The 17746-nt window shown below is 40.7% G+C and overlaps 2 protein-coding genes across 4 annotated transcripts in view; one reads left to right on the top strand and one right to left on the bottom strand.

The window, feature by feature from the left end:
- Window positions 1–12725, bottom strand: part of TTC3 (tetratricopeptide repeat domain 3) — a 51408-nt gene extending 38683 nt beyond the window's left edge. The window contains exons 1-14 of the mRNA XM_039387317.1: window positions 12602–12725; window positions 11623–11708; window positions 9380–9425; window positions 8261–8393; window positions 7414–7501; window positions 6592–6645; window positions 5781–5904; window positions 5491–5576; window positions 5179–5273; window positions 3261–3323; window positions 2794–2848; window positions 2048–2210; window positions 1451–1499; window positions 508–622 (exon numbers count right to left, since the gene is read on the bottom strand). Of these exons, the coding sequence (XP_039243251.1) occupies window positions 508–622; window positions 1451–1499; window positions 2048–2210; window positions 2794–2848; window positions 3261–3323; window positions 5179–5273; window positions 5491–5576; window positions 5781–5904; window positions 6592–6645; window positions 7414–7501; window positions 8261–8393; window positions 9380–9425; window positions 11623–11708; window positions 12602–12617 (1173 nt within the window). The 5' untranslated portion in view covers window positions 12618–12725. The remainder of the gene's footprint in view (window positions 1–507; window positions 623–1450; window positions 1500–2047; window positions 2211–2793; window positions 2849–3260; window positions 3324–5178; window positions 5274–5490; window positions 5577–5780; window positions 5905–6591; window positions 6646–7413; window positions 7502–8260; window positions 8394–9379; window positions 9426–11622; window positions 11709–12601) is intronic.
- Window positions 12652–17166, top strand: LOC113992588 (phosphatidylinositol glycan anchor biosynthesis class P). Of its 3 annotated transcripts, none has more exons than XM_027730063.2 (5): window positions 12652–12734; window positions 13050–13185; window positions 14590–14662; window positions 15151–15269; window positions 16552–17166. In XM_027730063.2, the coding sequence occupies exons 2-5, from the start codon at window positions 13104–13106 to the stop codon at window positions 16680–16682; spliced, it is 405 nt and encodes a 134-aa protein (XP_027585864.1). In that variant the 5' UTR covers window positions 12652–12734; window positions 13050–13103; the 3' UTR covers window positions 16683–17166. The 3 variants fall into 3 exon arrangements, with proteins under 3 accessions (XP_027585864.1, XP_039243250.1, XP_027585863.1); XM_039387316.1 differs by lacking the exon at window positions 12652–12734 and adding an exon at window positions 12852–12924 and having other exon boundaries at window positions 12955–13185; XM_027730062.2 differs by lacking the exon at window positions 12652–12734 and having other exon boundaries at window positions 12855–13185.
- The last annotated feature ends 580 nt before the right edge of the window (window positions 17167–17746 follow it).

Genomic DNA, 17746 nt, shown 5'->3' on the forward strand with positions numbered 1-17746 from the left:
AACAGGCTCCAGCTTTCATTTCCTGCCCTTTGCCCTCCCACTTGGGTTTCGTTTTCCCCACTCCCACGTCATCAAGTCCCTGCCCACTTCTCCTGGAAAAAAAACCCAGAGGGTTTTTTCACGTGTGTGTGTGTTGAATTGTTTGGGCCTTGCTATTAATCCACATTATTTATCACCGTTTTCTACATTAGGTGGCTTATTTTTAATGACCCGCTTCGTAGGCTCAATTATGACAATTTATTATCTTAAAAATAATCAGAAAGAGTACAAATGTCTCTTTAAATTAACAATTAGTGTAAAAGATAGGACATCTTCAGCAACCATCTCCTTGAAACCCCAAGTTCTGAGCACAGACCTGGCAGTCAAATGTCACAGGGAAAGTGCACAATTGTTAAAAAACTCAGAGCCTGCAGAATTCCAGCCACAGCACTGAGTAACACGTTCCAGGCTGGTGGAAAAAAAAAAAAATCAAGGCACTGTTAATTCTGTAATTCCAGCATAACTCACCTTGGGATCGTGTTTTTGAGGACCTTTAGGATCAGCCTGAGTTCTCTTTCTGATCTTTTCTAATTCTTTTTGTTCCTGAGAGGTTACTCTGTGAGATTTTGAAGAACTGCAGTCTCTGATACATAAAAAGAGAGAACTCTTATTCCTATTCTGCCATACATGTAACATAAAAAAAAGGGAGTAATACAATGAGTCTGCCCCTCACAGAAGTGTAACTCTATAAGCATACTTAAAAGATTTGATATTTTGATTTGATATTTGATTTTTTTATACCTTCAAATTGCACAGCCTGAAGCTGTGCAAAAATACAGCAACAGCAACAACAAAAAAAGTAGTTTTCTACAAAAGGGACAGGAATTGAATTACAATTATATATTTTTAAAAACTAAATAATTAATAATGCTGATTAATAACCACCTGCTGCTTTGGGTGCAGCCCAAGATAGTTTATTTAGTTCCTAGGAGCCCTCTATCAGGTTTATTAGGTAAATGGTTGCAGCTGTTATAAATTTAATCCTTCCATTTTTATTTATTGAGAGATATCACAGATATTGCCTACATTTTGTTATGCATTACTTAAATGATATCAAGCATTGAGCATTATTACTTTTATTACTTATTATTTTATATTTTATTCTAGTGTAATATTATTACAGTATAGCATATTTTATTATAGTATAGTATAATAGTACTTATTATATATAAAATATAATATATTTTATTAAATATATAAAAATATTTTATATTTTAGTATAGTATTATATTACAGTATTATAGTATATTATTAATATTGTTTATAATACTAATAATATTTATAATATTAATCAATATAGTGTATTATTAATGATGTTATTAATATTAATTATATCAATACTATATTGAGCAATATTATTAATCAATATTATATTGCTGATTAAAAAAGGTAAAACATGACAACTGCTCACTTTTTCTCAAGCAGAGACTTCTTTGCCTTCTGTTTACGTTGTTTAGTACCTGTGGAAAATTATTTCAGAAGGGGGAATTATAAATAAATAAATAAATAAATAAATAATTAAATAAATAAATAAATAATTTCAGAAGGGGGAACTATAAATAAATAAATAAATAAATTTATTTCAGAAGGGGGAATTAAAAACACATAAATAAATAAATAAATAAATAAATTTATTTCAGAAGGGGGAATTATAAATAAATAATAAATAAATAAATAAAAAATTATTTCAGAAGGGGGAAATAAATATAATATAAATAAATAATTTCAGAAGGGGGAATTAAAAATAAATAAATAAATAAATAAAATTATTTCAGAAGGGCAAATTAAAAATAAATAAATAAATAAATAAATAAAATTATTTCAGAAGGGCGAATTAAAAATAAATAAATAAATAAATAAATAAATAAATAAAATTATTTCAGAAGGGGGAAATAAAAATAAATAAATAAATAAATAAATAAATAAATAAATAAATAAATAAATGGTTTAAAAGGAAAAATCACCCCCAAAGGAATTTTGCTGTGTTCAAGGCACATCTTGAAATTACCACTAATTTCTTCTAAGGTCCTTTTCAGCCTGTGATGCTGTTGAACAAGTTCCTTGAGCCCGTCGGGGACGTCCCTGCAGAGCTCCTGAGCTCTCTCGTTTGCCTCCAGAGCCTGCTCGTGCCTCCCCAGCAGGGCCAGGGCCTTGCAGTAGTGGTGGTGACCCTACAGGGACAGGAGTTGGGATTTCAAGCTTTTTATTCACACAGGTAAGGCAAAAAAGAAAAAAAAAATTACACCAAAACCAGCTGCAGAAGACAAAACAAAGTGAAATTGTGTCTAACTGCTCTCAAAGGATGAATATTCAGTTTTCAGCTGGGAGCAGCTTGTAACCTCTGGCTTTGGGAAAGAGCAAATTTGCACTTTCCCCTGATCTCAACAGCTACTTTTCATCCCTTTTTTACTCTTCTTCAGGCCAAGAATATTGGGAAATACATTAATCAGGGTTTTTTTCATTGCAAGGGCTACATATATTCCTTTTAAATAGGTGATAACACAGCTGTACACGACAAAATAAACGTTTTCTTCTGCCTTTAAACAGGCAGAACACCTTGTAACAACACTTAAAAATGTTAATTTGACGTGCTTGTAATATAAATATACAAACTGTGTACTTGACTGACTGAGGCAGAATTCTTAGTCCTTAGTCCTGTCATTAGAAGACACCCCTGGGTTCTCATCTTGCTTTACAACACCAACAAAAGACAATTTTGAAACGAGATTTCACTTTTGGAAATATGGAACTGACCTTTGGCCAATCAGGCTTCAAAACAGTGGCTCTTTTCCCATCAACGACAGCTCTCCTTGGGGAAGGGAGGGGAAAAAGAAGAGGAATTTATTATTTGCAATTCAGAAAAATCTACAGGCTGGTGTCCAAGGCACTATAAAAATACCAAGGGAACAAAAGGGAATAAATCCATGGAATGGGTTGGGTTGGAAGGGACCTTAAAGATCACCCAGTTCCAACCTCTTGTCACGGGCAGGGACACCTTCCACTATCCCAGGCTGCTCCAACCTGGCCTTGGACACTTCCAGGGATGGGGCAGCTCTAGTGACAAATAACTACAGTCACATATAACTATAATCACATATAACTTTAATCATAGGGTCACAAATAACTCTATATGTCAGCTTTAAAAATACTCTTTTTCTTATTCAGGGTGCCTGTTTTGAAGTGCAGATCACCACATTTCAGATGACAAAGGGGTTACTTACTCGTAGTCTCCTGTGAGAATGAAACAAAGAGCTCTGTTTCCATACAGAAAGTGGTTTGTACGGCTTAAAAAAAATATATATTATGGAGAGTTAGTACCATATATTACTTTGGAAAATCCTAAGGAGGAAAAAAAAAAAAAAGAGTGGATTTTCACAACAATTGCCTGCAGGCTTCTCTAGCACCAACACACCCCAGCTTCCTCAAATCCCACGGATTTACAAGTTAAATCACTGAGGATGTTCATTTTAATTATGCAATAATTGGTAACATTTGGGCCCACTGATGCAACTTCCAAGCAATTCAAATTGTTCTCAGCTCATCCTTAAAAAAAACCAGCCCAGCTCTACAGCTCCTGGGAATGATGTGACTTCCTTTGCTCTTCACAAACCACAGGATTTCCTTTGCTCTCACACTCAATTCTGCTCCTCCCTCCCCCTTTCTCCAGCAAAGCCTTCTTGGTTTGCTCCCCCTGAGTCACTTGACACAAGTCAGCCTTACTCAACTCTGGAAAAAGGCTGAAATCAGCTGGAATTTGGGACCAAAATGTATTCCTGCCACGTGACATTTGCTCAGAGAATATCAGAAACTGTGTGACTTGGGTTGGGTTTAACTGCACACAAGTGGGTTTAGGTGGGCCCTGCTCAAACCTGAGTGCAGGTGAACTTTAAATTAATCAAATTAACTCTTTGTCAGCAAGAAAGGCTGAGCAGGGGAGGACACAGGAAGGCTGGATCCACTTTTCCCATGGGATAAGAGGGCTCAAGTAAAAGGGACCTTGAAGGCAACAGAGAGGGAGTGAGACCTTGGTATGGGTAAAACAGGGGGTAAAGATAAGTCAGGCTTGTCCCTGACTTACACAAAAGGGCCCCAAGGCTGGTCTGAGCCAGAAGTTAACACAGAGAAAGAACCCAAGAAGGGGTTAGAAGACTCCAGACCACAAAAAGACCCCAAACTGCAAAGGATTTTTTTGGTCTGAGCCCCTCCTGGAGGCCCCAAGCTCGAGCTGTTCCTGTACCACTCAACTGATAAATAATTATTCCCTGAAATCAGATGTCTGAGACTCTGCTGGGGGAAACCTCAGGCACAGAAATCTCCTTAAAAGACACAAAACCTGAAGCAAGACATCAGCAAAACGCTGATCCTTTCAACTGCACAATTACAAAGCTCCAGACTTGAACCTGAAAACTCCAAACAGTTTGAACAACCTGGTGGGATTTTATATTTCCCAGTATTTCACAGACACCAGGTGGTGTCAGAGCAGCATTGGCATGACTGTAATACAAGCAGTGAATACACCAACCCTGCTGACCACTGGAAGGGGGAAAATGCTCTATGAATGCTCAGATAAAAAAAATTCTCATTTGATCTTTTCCTCCCTTTTTCCAGAGCCCAGAAAAGTCTCCAAAGCCTTCCAGCAAATTCCTTTTGAGAAGAAATTAAAGAAGAGCTAAAAAAAAAATAAGCCTAAGAGTTGCCAGGAAAGGACACTTAAATATTTGTTCTTGTTTACTCTTTCTGCATCACGGCTGAGGTGATAAATATTTGCAACACTTGGTCACATTGTTCTGCTGGAAGACTATTTAGAGGGACAACACCCAAAGTGGTTGTTCACACCAAATAATTTATTTCCTTGCAGGTTTACTTGCTGTTAAGTCCCTTTAGATCAGCTTTAGACCCTAACAGGACTCCTGGAGCAATAAAAGCACAACCAAACAATAATAATGGGAAACAAAATAAAACAAGAAACGTGTCATGTAGTTGTTTTTTTTTTTCCAATTAGGAATCTTTTGGCCTCTAAGTAGAGTGGCTCATGCAAAACTATGAAAAATGAGCATAAATCTGAAAAAGCTGAATATATATAAAAAATTATATTACATACATATAAAACACAACCTAGTTAACCAGTTCAGTTCTTACCAAAGCTCTATGGCTCTAGTATATGAGATTATAGCAGGAACAAAGGCTCCACGGGAAAATACTTCATTTCCTCTCTGTTTCATAAATTCACTCTCCTGTGAAACCACAAAGAAACAAATTCAGAAACTGGGACTAAACTCAATTCAACAACGAGAAGTAAAGGTAATTATTTACCTCAGGACAGTGACACACTCAAACTTTTGAAGCTTTTCTCTTTAATCATTTGGGCATTTTTATAAGCCTTGATCATTAGAAGCCCCCCCCAAAACCAATTAAAAAAAGGACAAAACCCATTCTGAAAGCTTCTCTCACCTTCCTGGAGCTCTCACAGGTCTGAGCTTTCAATTCTTCAACTAAATCACAATCTTCCAATGCAACTTTAACAATGGAACGTTCCCCTGGTGACAAAATTCAGAGAAATACAGGGGGTGAAAAAGCTACCGAAGGCATGAAGGGTTTATCATCTGCCACTGAGAATCCCTGTAATAAATTGATTATTGAGCGAGCCCAAAATGAAATATATAAGGACATGAACTACTGCACAGTTACTAACATTAAATGACTTTCCTCATCACTGTTTCTTGGGGAGTTTTCAGACTTACACTGAGTAAAAACAGTGGCGAGTTTAAGCCGGCGAAAATCCCTGAGTTCCTCCAGGCCCTGCAGAACGTTGGCATCACCCACACACCTGATCCAATCCACTGCCTCCTCGATGTCAAAGAAACCCTATTTCAGTGGAGGGAAAAAAAAAAAAAAAAGAAGGAAAATAAAGAAGCAGAAAACAGCTCACAAATAACCTGGATACCTCAAGCACAGCGGAGTCACAAAACTCAACCAGTTGTTCTTTCCACAGGAGACAGGGGAGGCACTCAAATGTTAGCTTTTGATTCAGAAACTTCTTCTTGATGACTGAAATTCTTGAAAAACAACATAAAAGCCTTAGGATTTGATTTAGAGACTTCTTTCTGACGACTACTGAGAAATAAGATCGAAACCCACGCGACTTAAAAGACAAATGTCACCCAAATTACAGCAACTGGGTAACACAGAGTTGTATTTATTCTGTTTCTCCTGTTGTGAGATTGTCTTTTGTCTTTTATCTATACACTTTTTATATTTATATTTTTTATTTTTTTTGTATTTGTTTTATCGTTACATTCATGCTTTTAGTTTTTATTTTTATATTGTGTTTTTATTTCAGCTTTCGCAGCTCACGCACAGCAGGCAACAGACACCAGCAAGTGGGGAAAAAACTGGTGAAAACAGGGAAATTAAGAGAAATTCACAAAGTTTACAAGGTGAAAAATGTCAAAGTATAGTTCTGCTATGGATTGGATTGAGTGCAAACCACACTCTTCCTCTGCCATGCACAGATTGAACAGGTATCACTTAAAAACAACTGGAAAAACTCACATTTTCTATCCCATTGCCAATCCTCAAAATGCCACTGATAAAGTGCGGAATGTTCTGGAACAGGGAGAGAGAAAGCAAACAAAAATCAAGTTATTAAAGAGCTGAGCACTTCAGTTTTTCTGTCTGCTCAGGTTTATCTGAGTAACATTTTCTGTTCTGCCTCAATGCAGCATCACTGGGAGAGCTGCTGTGCTCCACTGCCAAAATTCAGGCAATATTCTTCTAATCAGGAGCAAATTTCTTGTGGAAAAATAAATGAATTTTACTGTTGGATATACAATGTTTTACATGGAGAAGGAGATAAAGGCTGAGGAAGGAAGAAGAGGGAAGCAGAGGTGCAGTAACACGGACTGGAAAAGTGGAGCTTGGGGTTGAGCTCAGACTTTCAAGAAATGAAAAAAAGAACTGTGTCATAACTGAATTTAAAAACCACAACAAATCTCTCCCCTTCAGCTGCTGAGAGCATTTCTTACACCCTTCTCTGCACTGTTACATTTGTGTTTTAAGTCAGCAATAACAGCAAATTCAAAATACCATTTGTTGAGCAAGAAAAAAATAAGTGAGGGGGAAAAAATAAAGTATTTAAGTCATTCATCCATCAATCACATTATTGACTGCAATTATTTCCTAGGTTATCCCAACTGTGATAAAGCCCAGGATGCTTTTTCTTTCTAGAAAGCTACAACTCAGCCATCACCCAATTTATTCACTCCAGCAAAAGGAAATGTCTCATTTCAGATATAATCCCAAGCTGCTTAAGGTACAGATTTAATTAACCTGTTCCACTTGAGAACTTACACCAAGTTAAAATACAGTACTTACAACAACTTTTTTAATTAAATCAGCAAGGTCTTCCACAAAATTACACTCAGACATTGTCTTCCACAGACGCCACCCCTGAAAGAGCAAACTGTTTAAAAACACAAGTTATTACTGAGAGAAGTAACACTGTGGTACATGGTCCTAATTGCTAACATTTAATTAACATCTTCTTAGCACATTAACAATTATTATTATATATATATAACATTATATATAAATATTATATTAATATAAAATTGGTTTTATATAAATATTATATTAATATAATATACAGATATTTTATCTATAAATATTATATTAATATAATGTGCAGATACTTATATATAAATATTATATTAATGCAATATACAGTTATTTTATATATTATATTAACATAATATGCAATAATCTTATCTATAAATATTATATTAATACAATATACAGTTATCTTATATATAAATATTATACTCATAATTAGGGTATTATAATAATTATAATAATTAAAAACTAGATCTAAGCAAAAGCAGGTTTACAAATTCAGATTTTTAAAACAGAGGAGGAGGGACAAATAAATAAATAAATAAATAAACAAACAAATAAAAGGAAAAGCTGCAAAGCTCTTGGTGCTTTTGAAATCTCAGGCATCTATTCATGCACTTAAACACACTCTTTAAATTCCAAACTCCACACACCTCTCCTTAATATTTTCTTCTGTGGCTTGAGGAACTTTTGGCCTTAACTAAGTTAAAGCCACTGTTAACAACAACATTCCTGCAGCCAGTTTAGGCACCACTGAAAACACACAAGGATCTTTCCCAGGGAACAAGAAAAAGGGGAGAAAAACCCCTTGGAAAACGTGGTTACTCACCCAAATTCCTCTTGGAAAGAAATGCTTTCCTGGGTGAAGAGAAGAGGCCAAAGCATCTGGATTTTAATCACGTTGCAATGTTCTCTTAATCTCTCCACAGGCTGATTGCACCAAACTTCACAGGGATTAACACCTCCAGGAAAGCAGGTGGGAATTGGAGCATCCAGGCATTGCAGGGGGAAGAAATAATTCAAAATTCCAAATTGTAACAAACATCCCCGTCAGTTATTTCCAGACTTTATTCCTAAGTCCAAACCAACCTGAACAAGGAGACCTGAACGCTCCAAACACACCTGGAAACTTGAGTTTTATCATAAATTAAAGGGGGAGAGGGAATTTATATGGAGGTAGGAAGAGGGACCTCATGGCAGGTTTTACATTCCTCGCTCAAGGAATTGCCTGGGTTCCAAATTGTACTGACAGAATTAGTTATAAATGAATAAATGCTTCTAAATAAGTGATGCTGTGAGTTTAGTGGCCCTAAGGAAATGCTCTTTTCCAGGTAAAACATGAGCCCCTTCTACCTGCACCCCTGGAATTGTTTTCTACAATAAACCCAGAGCTACAAAAATCAGCAATATTCTTTTTGGCCTCAGAGGCCTTTCAAAAACACAACCCACCTCCCTCAGAGTCTGCCTGGAAATTAAAAGGTAAATTAGACTATTGGGGTGGCACCCTGTGCTCTGAGGTAAATTAAAAGGTAAATCAGATTGTTGAGGTGGCATCAGGTGCTCTCAGAGCAAAACCAGCATCATGTGGGGGTCTGAATATATGGAAAAATTCATTTTACACAGCTGGCTGTGTCCCTGTGAGTCTCCTGCATATTCCAGGTTACCACTTGTGTGGTGAAAACAGTTTAGAAGAACTTCACACACTCTTGGAGCCACCTGCTTTTCTGCCACCTCTGAATTTTTTTGTTATAACTGCAAAAACTCACCTATAAAAAAAATCAACTTGAAATTGTCTTTGGACCTCTACAGCTAAAACACAGCTACAGTTAAAACACAGGTAATGAATTCTACTTATTTAAGCAAAATAAGGGAAAAAAAAATCAAAAAGGAACCAAAACCAGCACAAAAGTGCATTAAAAATTTAAGCAAATTGGTTTAGTTCACATACCTGTTTTAGGATTAGGCAGCACTGTCTGACCAAATGTTCCATGACCCTAAAGACAAACATACTTTTTAACATTGCACAGCCAAAAAAGCAAATAAAGCAAACCAAAACAAACAGGGAACAAAAAGCATGTTTGCTGGAGTTATTTAACACAATGGTGTAGAGGCTGTTTCATGAGATGAAAAATGTTTACCTACATATCCATTAAAAAAAAGTCCACAGATTACTGGTTATGAATGGGCAGGAAAACCTTTATTAATTTAAACAATATTTTAAATCACACTAGAACAGTATTCTAGAAATCAGTAAGTCAAAACCAGGTACTGGGCAGCAAAATAATGTTCAAGAATACCTGACTACACGTGTTTAAGAAGACAACACAGGTTTTCAAAAAGTAATAATTAAGTTTTGACAGTGTGTGTATATTTATATAAATTCATATACATCAAAATAAGTGGAATAGTTGATTTAGTGCTTCAGGGCAGCAGAATCTATTAGTACTTTAATGGGTTTAAACATATGAACCCCTTAAGCTGAAGAATAAATGACTTTGTTCTGTTTTACAGATCCCTACAAAGCCTCTTGTTTTAAGAAACTTTTACGTGTCATTTAAAAAAAACGGTTCTGAATTATAAAACCAACGTATTTGACAGGTCAGGACCCTCAGTAAGAAAGAGGAAAAAAAAAAAGATGAACTCTGGTTGCAACTCCACAGCTCCTTCCCTGCACAGAGGAAAAGCTGCCACATTTCAAAAGCAAACCAAACCACTTCCCCCACCCCCCCAGGGAGCTCCTGGGGGTGTTCCCACCAAGGCAAACTTGAAAACCAACATTTAGCACTTGCAGAGAACCCAGGGCTTTCATTCCACTGCTCAGCACACAAGATATTTAAGAGATAAAATGTCTCTTATCTTCTGCTGGCTCAACTCTTAAAAGCACTTGATTTTGGCAGCAGCACCCGCCCAAAACATCCTTTATTGATATAAACACATTCCAGTGGGAATCACTACTCTGGTGGGACCAGCTCCTTGTAAAGACACAGCTTTACAAAATAACAAATTCAATTTATCTATACTTTTTATGGGAAGAACATTAGGCCAGTTAACCTGCATTTCACAACAGCCACACAACTGATAAGTTAACTCCTAACTGAGCTCTCCAAGCAGCACAAACATTCCCAGGGGTTTCTGACTCTCCTGAAGAAGAGCACGAGAAGGGGAAAATAAAAGCCAAGGAAAGCACTCCTGGAAGTATTTAAGAAGAGTTTATTCAGAAAAGGCACAACTTATAACTTAGAGGGAGTCTTCACAGGAATTGTAGTGACAGGACAAAGGGGAATGGCTTCAAATTGACAGAGGGCAGGGTTAGATGGGATATTGGGAAGGAATTCTTGGCTGTGAGGGTGAGGAGGCCCTGTCCCAGGTTTCCCAGAGAAGCTGTGGCTGTCCCTGGATCCCTGGAAGTGTCCAAGGCCAGGTTGGACGGGGCTTGGAGCAACTTGGTCTAGTGGAAGATGTCCCTGCCCATGGCAAGGGGTGGCACTGGATGATCTCTGAGGTCCCTTCCAACCCAAATCATTCTGTGATTCTGTGATTAAATAAGTAAAAGCCTTACTGGGCATGAAGAAATAGATGCAATTGGAAGAGATGACAAGAACAAAGAAGGGGCCAACACTGCAGCCAGTGCAGAGTTAAAATCCCATGAACCAAGGGGTGATTGTTTTGCCAAGAAAGGAACTGAATCTGCCAGGAATCATCCCAGGGATGGTCTGGGTGCAGAGCCAACAGGTTGGGCAAGTTCTGCTGAGAGGATCTACACATCACTGCCTGCTGTGACAGCTGTGCACACACAGAGTCACCCCAACCTGCCTGACAGAGGACACAGAGACTCTGTTCTGCCCCAATTCAGTGCTTCTACAAATGAATAATGTACATGGTAGAAGTTACTTTTGCATCAGTTTCAATTAACCAACACTAGGAACTACTCTGTAGATCAGATCATGGAATCACAGAACGATTTGGGTTGGAAGGGACCTTAAAGATCATCCAGTTCTACCCCCTGCCATGGGCAGGGACACCTTCCACCAGCCCAGGTTGCTCCAAGCCCCGTCCAACCTGGCCTTGGACACTTCCAGGGATCCAGGGGCAGCCACAGCTTCTCTGGGCAACCTGGGCCAGTGCCAGATTTGGGTATAAACTCCACTGGAACATCCTGCAGGTTCTCCACGCAGCGTCAAAGCTACTCACCAGTTCTAAGTAAGATCTATCGACATGACACAGAGCCAGGGTTGCAAGGTCGGATGTGGACGAGGGATCAGCCATGGCACAGGACCCTGGAAGAGAAGGATGGTGAGAAACACGGGAGAGGAAAGTAAGAGGAAAATAACGCGTGCTTTGCAGCACTTAAAACGATCACAACAATTTACACTTTGCCGAGGTTTCACGGAAGAAACACATATCTTACGGAGCACAGGTTAATGTTGAAAACAGCCACCTAAAGCACCAGCTAAGAGCTGGTTATGTCAGGTAACTCTGTGTTCTACGCCTCCAGCAGGACCCCAGGGCACTGCCGCACCCCTGGCAGAGCGCAGGGTCAGGGAGCAGCATCCCCGGAATCGCCGCTGCATCCCGGGATGCCAAACACGCCGGGACAGCCCCCGCCCCGCCCCGGCCGTCATCGGACCCCGGAAAGCCCTCCGCTCGCCGCTGACGTGTCTCCTCCCGCCGGCACAGCCCTGCCCGGAGCTCCAAGAGAGAGGCAGCGACCCGGGAGAGGCTCCGCGGCGGCTCCCGGTGCCGCGCTGCGAACCTCGGGCGGGCCGGGGGCGGGCGGCACCGCGACGGGCAGCGAGTGCCGGGCGGGGCGGGGGGAGCACCCACCGCTCCCTCCATCCCCTGTATCGCTCCCTCCATTCCCGTATCCCTCCCTCCATCCCCTGTATCCCTCCCTCCATCCCCGTATCCCTGCCCGCAGCCCGCGCTCACCGCCCGCTCCGCTCCAGCCCGCGCGGCCCCGACGCCGCTCCCGACGCCGCCCTCCCCCCCCCCCTCCGCGCGGGCGCGCGCGCGTGCCCCGCCCCGCCCCGTCGGGCGCGCCGCCCATTGGCCCGCCGCGCCGATGACGTCACGGGCGCCGGCCAACCCGCGGGCCGCGCGCCTGCGCGCGCGTGGAGCCGCGGGAGGTGTGGGGGGGGGGGAGAAAGGAATGAGATGGGAGGGGATCCACCATCTTCATCCTTCATCCTCTTCCTCCTCTCTCTTCCTCTTTCTCCTGCCGTCCTGGGTGCCGTTTGCCTTCCCTAGACACCCTCCGGAGAGGGAGGAGGCACAGCCGGGCGCGGGGGAGCTGCGGGCGGGCGGTGCGTGCGAAGGAAGGAAGGAAGGAGGGAGGGAGGGAAGGAAGGAAGGAAGGAAGGGAGGGAGAAGGGAAGGAGAGAGGGAGTATCCCCTTCACCCGGAGCTCAGGAGGGAGTATCCCCTTCAGCCGGGGCTCAGGAGGGAGTATCCCCTTCACCCGGAGCTCAGGAGGGAGTATCCCCTTAATCCGGGGTTCTGGAGGGAGTATCCCCTTAATCCGGGGTTCTGGAGGGAGTATCCCCCCGGACCCGGGGGTGCGGGTACCTGGGCGCGCCCCCGCGTTCCCAGAGGAACTTCCCGGGAAACCTCTAAAACAGCTTCCTGACGCTGCTCTCCGCCCTCCCCGCCAAGGGAAAAGGGAAGACACCAGGATGGTTGAAAACTCGCCGGCCCCGCTGCCAGAAAGGGCGATATATGGATTTGCCCTTTTTCTAGGATCGTGGTTTGGCTTCAGTGAGTATCCCGGGAACTGATACACCCGAAAATACTGCTTTGCTCAGGAGGCAGACGTTATTCCCGACTGGCACAGGTTGCCCAGAGAAGCTGTGGCTGCCCCTGGATCCCTGGAAGTGTCCAAGGCCAGGTTGGATGGGGCTTGGAGCAACCTGGGCTGGTGGAAGGTGTCCCTGCCCATGGCAGGGGGTGGGAATGGATGAGCCTTAAGGTCCTTTCCAACCCAAAGCATTCCATGGTTCTATAAGACCACCTGAAAAGGATCAAACTTGTGTTCCAGCACCTGTTGGGAAGGTGATGGAGCACTAAGTGAGTGTTGCTTGCCAGACCTGTCAGGTCTGTCATTGATTTTCATGATTTCCTCATGTTTTGTCTGTCTTTAACCATATTACAGGATCTTTAATGGTATTAGAGAGTCAAATTATTTGAAAAATTCTCTGCATTCTCAGTATTTTTACTGGAATACTTTTTCACCATACAGTGACCACTGTAGATAGTAGTAGTGTTACCTTCCCCACTGAAATGAAATAAAATAAAAATAAATAAATAAATAAATACCGGGGAAAAATCAATTTGGTCAACAGCAATGGGAATTAATTTGGGTTATGCCAGCATTTCTCTACTGCTGTTCAGCATTTCACTGGGGACATGAGGTGCCAACACAGGCCCAGGGTTTGTGAGGCTGAGAACACCTTTTCAGCAAAAGAAAAGGTGCTGCAGATTGCTCTGGAGGCAAATAATGAAACATTAAATAATGCAGCACTGCTCCAAGTCTTTCTGACCCCGAGGCAGTAACTGGAAATGGAAGTGAGCTGGTTTCTGTTCCTCTCACAGGAAGCCCCCGTGGCTTATTTTTTTTTTGGCTCCTTGTCCTGCTCCCCTCGAGTTTTTTGTTGTTCTGGAGCAACATTTCTGGGTATTGGTTTTGCTGAGGTGAAAATGATGAACTTGCCAAGGATCAGAAAGTACCTTCAGTGATTTTTTTTCACAACAGTTCCATCCAGGCCCTGCAATTCCACCAGCTTTTTTTTTTCCAACTAAATGACCCACTGTGTGATCATTTTCTGCTTTTATTTTTATCTGCATTCAGATTCTTTTGGCCTCCTTTTACTGAGGTTTTGGATTTGTTAATTTTTTTTTTTTTTGTTCTGCAGTTTAACTCAGAATAAATTCTTGTCTGTCTCCACAGGAAATCAGAAATTAAATGTGAAAGCAAATATAAAAATGATCCCATATAACCAGCTGCAAAACATTGCCCCTTTACTGGGTGTGTTTGGTGTCTATATTTTATTTTACAGCATTTTAGTAGGGCTATTTTGGTTTAAAATGGTGTAAAAGTGAAACTTAGGAAGTCTAAAACAGCATCAGTCTTAACTATTATGGCTTTTTGATTCCCTTGTGCAGTTTTATATCTTATCTGGGCATATATTCCTGAGACTTGGCTGTTCTCCTTGGGATTGACATACTGGCCTCAAAAGTAAGTTCTTAACCTGAATACTTGTAACTGTGGGACACCCTTAATTATTTTAAAATTAAAAAGCTTTTTTTTTTTAAATAGCAGCCTTGTATTAAATCAGTTTTTCCCTCATGATAAAGGCCTGTGATCTTTGTAAAGCATTTTTTTTTTATGTAGATAATAGGCAATGAAATAAATAGTATTTGACTTTTTTAATGATAAATGTCTTGTTTTGCTCTCAGGAAATTTCCTGATGAAAATATAGTAAATTTGAGACCACAATTAAGAAATAAACACCTTCTGTAAGGAATCTATGTGGTGCTTTATACCAGAGTAGCTGCAGTGTCTTTGCAGTCAGTAATCTTGGGAGAGACGAAGGTCTGTATTCAGAGGTGTTATTTCTTTCCCTCCTGGCTCAGTTTGTGCTGGATGCAATAACAACCTGAAAACTGTTGCATCATTAGGCATTTGTTATCATGATATGTAAATTTTAAACTCTTTTTCCTCAGGTACTGGGCAGTTGCTTTGCCAGTGTACCTCCTGGTGGCTGTAGGAATTGGTTATATATTGCTTTTTGGGATTAACATGATGAGCACAGCTCCCCTGAACTCCACACACACCGTCACAGGTAATTTTATTGGGGTTTTATTTCAGATTTTGATGCTTAGCTGATAGTTTCTGTAAGTCTATATGTGTGGCCATATAGAATATAAACCAAATTTTAAGCCTTTAAATGTTTGAGTTCTTGGAAGTGATGAAGTGTTGGAGTGAAAATATGACCACGAGCCTGACTCTTCCCTCTTTGCCACCTCATGGCGACATTTTCCAACTGGAGGGGTGGAATTTGCTACTAAAACAGACCACAAAGAGCATATAAAGATCTCCCAGGAATTCACCTTGATGTACAAACCAGTGGAGAAGGTGGGAGCACCCACCTGGCACTGGCACAAGTGGGAAGATGATCCCAGGGCTGGAGCAGCTCTGCTGGGAGGAAAGGCTGGGAGAGCTGGGATTGTTCAGCCTGGAGAGGAGAAGCTTTGGGGTGACCTGATTGTGGCCTTGCAGGGCCTGAAGGAGCTCCAGGAAAGCTGGAGAGAGACTATTTCCAAGGGCTGGAGGGACAGGACAAGGGGAATGGCTTCAAACTGACAGGGTTAGATGGGATATTGGGAAGGAATTGTTGGCTGTGAGGGTGGGGAGGGGCTGGAATAGAATTCCCAGAGAAGCTGTGGCTGCCCCTGGATCCCTGGAAGTGTCCAAGGCCAGGTTGGACGGGGCTTGGAGCAACCTGGGATAGGGAAAAGTGTCCCTGCCCATGGCAGGGAGGTGGGACTGGATGATCTTTAAGGTCCTTTCCAACCCAAACCATTCCATGATTCACCTTGGATGGGGCTTGGAGCAACCTGGGCTGGTGGAAGGTGTTGGGGGTTGGACCTGGTTGATCTTTCAGGTCCCTTCCAGCCCAAACCATTTTGGAATTCTATAAAAGGAGGATCTGTGTCTTCCTCTGCACGAGGAATTCCACCACTATTTGCAGGTGGCCGTTTTTGGTAGGAAAAAAGGCAGTGAAATGTGGCAAGAAAATTCTTTATTGCCAAGAACTTTCAATGTTTGAACTGTGTACATGGAATTAGATTCCACTGGACTCCTAAGGAAAAAAAAAAATCAATCAAGGCTGGAATTCAAATGCACCTTAAACCAAGCAAAATCCCAGCCAGTGATTTCAGGAGTTTGGGGATGATTTCTTCAGGGACTCTGCTGATAAATGTTGATTTAAAGCACATTTGATGACCATCTCAGCAGGGAGGGGTTTCCTAAATAGCTAAATTTATACAGTGTTCCTTTTTATAGAGCATCTCTTGAAAGAAAAGAGTCTTGAAGACCTGAAACGTTCTCGTTGTCTTTTGTAGATAACTATGCAAGAAAGCAGCAGCAGAAGAAATTCCAAGAGGAAGCAATTCCAGCGTTGAGGGACATTCCCATCAGTGAAGTAAACAGAATGTTCTTCCTTCCTGAAAAAGGAATCTGCAATAGCAGATAGTCATTATTGAGGTTTGTTTGAACAAAGGATTAATGGAAGTGTTGCGTAAGGACAGTCAAAACCTCTCCAAGCTAAAAAAAAAATACTTTCAGCTTGTAGAACAAAGGGTTTATTTTTTTTAATCCCTAACTAAATTTATATTAACACCTGGTATTATTTGGATGTACCTACACAACCTGCCTCGGTGTGAGAGTTACACCACATTAATTTTTCAAGCCAGTCTTGGGAACTTAAAAGTGTTCTATTGTCATTTCCCTCTGAGAGGGAGAGAAATAGCTTTTTTTTGGCCATGGTTTAATTCTGTTTTCCTTTTGGACATAGTTTAATTCTATTTCCCTTTAAATTCAGGGAGAAAATACTTTTGCTGGTCAAATGTTGAGGATTTATTTTTATTAAGTTAATTGGGACTGTTCATGTTGTAAATATAAAGCTTTCCTCTGTAAATATTAATAAAGTGTAGCTCACTTTTACATGTTCAAATTCACCATTTTTCTGTGGTTCTGTATTATTTTTTCCTGGGTAAAGGTCCACTTTCCTTCACACAATTCTTTATTCAGCAAAATATGTTGATGCCCCACTCCCAAAAGTGACAGGATTATTGGATTACCAGGAATACCAGAAACAAGAAAGGTGAGTTGTGAAGATTTTCTGAAGCAAGTCTTGAAATTAACTTTTTTAAAGCATTTTTAAGAATACTGAACACTCGGTTCAAGGAAATATCTGGAAATACAGGAAAAGGCAGGTCCATCTTATTATAGCCCAAGGTTACAACACAAAGCACAATAAGTTGTTATTAGGGAAGTGGTTCAGATGTTTCTTAAACAGTGAATTTTTCCTGTATTTTTTCCTTTAGAGAGCCATAAACCCAGTTATTTTCAGGAGTCAGGGTTATTTAGATTGGTTAAAAAGACCAGAGGATAGACTATTATTGTTTATTAGGCTTTATAAGGTTTATAAGCCAACTTCAAAGCAGAGAGAATTTAGTTAAAAACTTCACTATTTCATTCAAAGATAAGAAACTTTTGAAAGTCTGTGTGAAAAATCTTATGCCAATTCTTTAGAAA

Source organism: Pipra filicauda, unplaced genomic scaffold (genome assembly GCF_003945595.2).
Source record: "Pipra filicauda isolate LSUMZ 115617 unplaced genomic scaffold, ASM394559v2 scaffold552_size545530_pilon, whole genome shotgun sequence".
NCBI lineage: Eukaryota > Metazoa > Chordata > Aves > Passeriformes > Pipridae > Pipra > Pipra filicauda.